We start from the raw sequence: 5,759 nt of genomic DNA on the forward strand, positions 1-5,759 counted from the left end.
TTTTGTGACAAATCCTTTTTAATTAGATATTGCACTTTTTTATAGAACACTCAAACAACATATATCGAACTATCTTAATTGGACTGCTAACCGATCTATACACCCTAATACAGAAAACCAAAAACCAACAAAAAAATATTTCTATTGCAAAAACAGGTTGTTAGTTTCATATATAATAGTAATTGTAAAATAATTGTAAATGTGTAAGTCATAGCATTTTCAAATACACTGGCTTTGACAAAAGCTACTTTGTTTGAATAGAATTCGAAACGGCAACCAATCTTTCCGTATTTCTTATTTTGATTTGATAGTAGATGCACGTTTTTGGATTATAGGTAGAAAATGATTTGTACCCTTTTCCTTATGCGTAGAATAAAAAACATATTACAAAACAAATTAAAAATAAAACACCTACTTTCAATACAAATCTGATATATAATCGAGAAATCACATAGTAGTAGTTACCAACATGAACAACGAATGATCCGCATATAAATATATTGTTTAACTAGTTCTGAGTTTGCCGCAATCTAGCAAGTTGTGGATATTTGTTTTATAAATTATTGTAACCTCAATCCATAGTGTACGTATGTTGGTTAATTGCTGTTTGCTAAGATACCACTTTTTTGCACGAACGTTGGTCTTGATGTTTTAAGAAAAAAATCATAAATGATCTAGGTCAGGGTTTATGCCACATATTTTAGCTAGATGCAAGCAAATAATTTTACAATTATGTTAAAATGCTGACTTAGTTCAGTTTATAACCAATACTAGATCTTATCTCAATCCGTCACATAAATTGACACGTTACCATTTACATATATAGTGGAGACTTACGTTCGCTGATTAAGCTTGATTCGTATTCAATTATCTATAAATATGTCTGATAGTGTCGCAAATGAACCAAATACAAATCATGCAAATATTTTGAAGGAAAAAAGTTTGTTTGACCATGGCCAAATGGAAGGACCGGATGGAACGCACCTACCTAGCATATTGATTCGACTTCGTACAGATACGATATACAGAAACAAATTGTACCAGACATTGGCTTTGTCCTGGTTAAGTACATGTTTGGTGAGTAGTAAGCTATAACATACACATAGATAGAAGACTTACATGATGTGCATTTCATGTGATTCACTACTATATGAAATGAAGATGAAATATATCTCTAATGCAAAAGCTATCAAACAAACTTTAAATGAAGCGGCGTTTGCAAATATAGGTTATACGACCCTCAACAACACGCAACATGAAAACCGCTAATCAGCTACAAAAATCTTCGAAATGGCTAATGTATAATTATTTAATCATGAAAAACTTATTTCGCGATTAATTCACAACGAAATAAAAGAACAGAGTGTATGTTATACAGAAATACATAACACATACTTATTACAGGTTTCTGATTTTGGACAGGTTCAAAAACAATAATCATAATATTTCGGGGTACTTAAGTACGTACATGTTAGCAGGCGCTCAACTCTCTTTTAACTAGAACAGTGATGTAAAGCACAATATAATAATTAAAATCCACTTAAACAATCTGTTGGAAAAGATTTTACTTTTCACACCCAAAATAACCCCCAACAACTATCCAAAAGACGTAGGACAAAAACTCCCAAATAAAGAGTTATCGTACTTTCGAAGCTAGGTTAGAGCCAATAACAACTGGGAAAAAGTCATGTATGTAAGACTACCATTTCAATCGATAAAACAAACATGTCAAAAACTGAATGTAGGACCGCCATAGCGGTGATGAAACAGTGTTTAGTTTTATCACACATCCATTTCGATAAAATTTTGTAAACCCTTAAGTAAAAAGTCGTATCTAGACAATTAGTTCGAATTTATAGATATGCTGTGTATTTGAATGTTTTTGTAATTTAAATGTTTGTTAACTATTCAAACTTAAGCATTTCAAAATTTTAATGATACATTAGTTTGCCAGGGATGGAATGCAGGCCAACTCGGACCAGCTTTACCAGATTTACAAGTCATAACAAATACAACATTAGATGAGGCTTCATATTACCTTACAGCTTTATCCTTGGGGTTTCTGATTGGAGCTTTAGCAGCAGGATGGATATTTAGAAAAGGACACCAAATGATTACTATGTCAACACTTACTGGTGTATTTGCTATTCTGACAGCAGTAATCCCATGGTGTAAATATTACGTTTTAATGATAATATTGTTTCTTATACGGGGAGGTGCTAGAGGTGTTATTGATACAGGTATGTATGAATTATAAACAATTGAAGATTATTTAGTTATATCGTTTGCAAAATTACCCGTACGCTGCATAGTCTCGTGTTAAGCATAAAGTTTGCAATTTGCGGTATATATATATATATCTATATATATTTATTTCAAGAAAGAGAACTATATTTAACATGTACATATCAGATTAAGGCAAATATGTATCAAAGGTACCAGGATTATAATTTAGTACGCCAGACGCGCGTTTCGTCTCCATAAGACTCATCAGTGACGCTCATATTAAAATATTTATAAAGCCAAACAAGTACAAAGTTGAAGAGCATTGAGGATCTAAAATTTCAAAAAGTTGTGACAAATACGGCTAAGGTAATCTATGCCTGGGATAAGAAAATCCTTAGTTTTTTTGAAAAATTCAAAGTTTTGTAAACAGGAAATTTATAAAAATGACCACATTATTGATATTCATGTCAACACTTAATCGCTTAAGTGTTGACTACTGGGCTGTTGATACCCTCGGGGACGAAACGTCCACCAGCAGTGGCATCGACCCAGTGGTGTAAATAGTTATCAAAGGTACCAGGATTATAATTAAGTACGCCAGTCGCGCGTTTCGTCTACATAAGACTCATTAGTGACGCTCATATCAAAATATTTATAAAGCCAAACAGGTACAAAGTTGAAGAGCATTGAGGATCCAAAATTCCAAAAAGTTGTGCCAAATACGGCTAAGGTAATCTTTGCCTGGGATAAGGAAATCCTTAGTTTTTTTGAAAAATTAAAGTTTAGTAAACAGGAAAGTGTTGACTACTGGGCTGGTGATACCCTCGAGGACGAAACGTCCACCAGCAGTGGCATCGACCCAGTGGTGTAAACAATTATCAAAGGTAAAGAGCGTGTATTTTATTGTAAACGACATGTTTAACTGTCAGTATGATTATTTATATGATTTGAGTTTATGTCAAATAACTGTGAAGGTTCATTAAGATGGTATTATACAAAAAAAAGATACGCAGTGCTTATCTGAAACATAAAATCATAACGTGGTGTACTTAATATTAAAGGCAGTGAAGATTTCCGCATGTACTGTCCCTAGTAATACTCAATAAACAGCCCTGTGGTGTGGTTATATTACAATATTTTAAATCATTAGGAAAACGTGTTTATGCTAATTGTTTGTTTGTCTTTGCCGATGTTGACTTATAAATAGTACGGTTATCAGAAGGTTCAGGATTTACCATGCATTGATAATTCTGGAATGTTCCTTGATGACAAATGTTTTGATCTATTAGTCGCTATTAATGGGATAGTATAAAACTCTCTCGATAATAATGATTTTGTGTTTTGATAAGTAAAAAAACATGTAAGAGGTTACATATTGAGAACATTTATAAAATTAAAGTATTTTATCCTTTCAGTTGGAGATAAAATAATGATTTAAATAGCCAGTAGTGGTGATTATAATATACAGCTTTTAATACAAAAAAATTGTTTTTTCTGCGATATAAGTAATTCAGATTTATAAACTGTCGATTTCAAGCAAAGAAAAGAGGTAGATAGAAAAACTTACATATTTTTGTTTCCGTTTCAACTATCATTTTACTCTACATCTTATTATGAGTCAGACTCGCACCATCTTTTTTTTTAAACCTGAACTTTCAATTATTTTTTTCATGTACGACTTGACACAATAGACATACTCATATTATTTAAAAAATAACTGACATACTTTTCTGCACTATATTGTAGGCTGCAATATCATGATACTTGAAATATGGGGAAAACATAATGGACCGTATATGCAAGCTGTACATTTTATGTACGCAGTTGGTGGAATAGTGTCACCGTTAGCTACCGCTCCATTTCTCAGCATTCGTGTACATGATGTTAATCACACATCAAAATATACCAATATCAGCAATTATCATAATCTCAGTGAAAACTCCAGTGCATCTTTTAAATCTGGAAAAATTGATTCGCAAGAAACTCATAATTCGTCAGTACATTTTGCATTCGCAATTACTGCTGCGTTTGCTCTTAGCTGTAGTTTTATATTTTTGTATTTCCTTTGCCGTTCGACAAAACAAACCAACAATAATACCGACCACAGCCCAAATCGTGTAACGAAGAATTTGCCAAGATCTATCCGTTTAATGAGTCTATCATTAATGTGTGCAACCTTCTGGTTTTATTTGTTTTTTGAAAAAGCAATGGTTTTCTTTTTACCAACATTTACTCTTGTGCATATGGAATGGACACAGTTACAAGGTTCATATGCAGCTACAACTTACTGGGCCGCCTTTGCAATAGGTAGATTATCGGGAATCATCATAACCCACCGATTTAAGACGGATAAAGTTCTTGCTACGTACATATCTGTTTTGACACTTTCTTCGTTCGGACTAATGATTACCACTTTATATCAGAAAGACATCGGAGTGTGGATTTTTGTACCAATGTCTGGATTTTGTCAGTCAATTTTGTTCCCCTTGTTATTATCCTGGATAGAGGAAGACTTTTTTAAAGTGACCGGAAAGATAGTTTCAGTGATTATGTTTTTGGGATCAATTGGTACCATGGTAACACCAATCATACTTGGGTATTTGATTGACATTTTCACGCCTATGTGGTTTCCGTATGCAGAGGTTATAGCCAGTGTGTGCATGTTAATTCTTTATTTTGTTTTGTTGTTGATACGTAGTAAAATTGTATTTAATCATCAAGAAAATCAAACATGCATTCCTGACCAAATAAACAAATAAAGAATAATCAAGTATATTTATGTTTATCTTGATTTACTTTTACATCAGTTATTGTCAAAAACGGGCATCTGACATGACTGAACAATATACTTCTAGGCCAAATAAATCGCTTGTAGTCAAAAAGAACTGTTCTTTAAATTTGGTATTTTGTTGATGTGGAGTATTTAATATAGCACTTTTAACAGTCAGAATGATGCCTCAACAGTTCTTAATTGTTTGACTACATGTATGAACTTGCAGTAATGCATTTACAGCAGTGTGTAAGTGTGAAAATGACCCGAAAAATTAGATTTGACAGCATTCTAATATCTGTTTGTTTGAAAATAAATGATTCAGATCCTGTGCATTTGCTTCAATGTTTGTGTACATCAATTGTGTATTACCAGTTGATACACAATTACCTATAAACGGCCGATGTATAGATATAGAAGACGCATCCCGTTTATAGATGGGTTGTTGAACTTTTAACGAACATGTTAGTTTTCAATAATCCACAATATATAAAAAAGAAGATGTTGTATGATTGCCAATGAAACAACTGTCCACACGAGACCAAAATGACACAGACATTAACAACTGTAGGTCACCGTACGGCCTTCAACAATGAGCAAAGTCCATATCGCATAGTCAGCTATAAAAGGCCCCGATAAGACAATGTAAAACAATTCAAACGAGAAAACTAACGGCCTTTTTCATGTAAAAATATGAACGAAAACAAAAATATGTAACACATAAACAAACGACAACCACTGAATTACAGGCTCCTGACTTGGG

The 5,759-nt window shown here is 33.0% G+C and overlaps 1 protein-coding gene across 1 annotated transcript; it reads left to right on the top strand.

Annotated features, from left to right (window-relative positions):
- Nucleotides 1-817: 817 nt before the first annotated feature.
- Nucleotides 818-5,044, top strand: LOC143081868 (sodium-dependent glucose transporter 1B-like). The gene is made up of 3 exons (XM_076257535.1): nucleotides 818-1,077; nucleotides 1,955-2,240; nucleotides 3,973-5,044. Exons 1-3 carry the CDS (start codon nucleotides 880-882, stop codon nucleotides 4,983-4,985), a joined length of 1,497 nt encoding a protein of 498 aa, XP_076113650.1. The 5' UTR covers nucleotides 818-879; the 3' UTR covers nucleotides 4,986-5,044.
- The last annotated feature ends 715 nt before the right edge of the window (nucleotides 5,045-5,759 follow it).

This window comes from Mytilus galloprovincialis, chromosome 7 (genome assembly GCF_965363235.1).
Source record: "Mytilus galloprovincialis chromosome 7, xbMytGall1.hap1.1, whole genome shotgun sequence".
Lineage (NCBI taxonomy): Eukaryota > Metazoa > Mollusca > Bivalvia > Mytilida > Mytilidae > Mytilus > Mytilus galloprovincialis.

Excerpts from the sequence above, each read along its gene's own strand:
- LOC143081868 (XM_076257535.1), top strand. The coding sequence starts at position 880 with ATGTCTGATAGTGTCGCAAATGAACCAAATACAAATCATGCAAATATT. Across the intron at positions 1,078-1,954 it reads CCTGGTTAAGTACATGTTTG|GGATGGAATGCAGGCCAACT; the intron begins GTGAGTAGTAAG and ends TTAGTTTGCCAG. Across the intron at positions 2,241-3,972 it reads TAGAGGTGTTATTGATACAG|GCTGCAATATCATGATACTT; the intron begins GTATGTATGAAT and ends ACTATATTGTAG.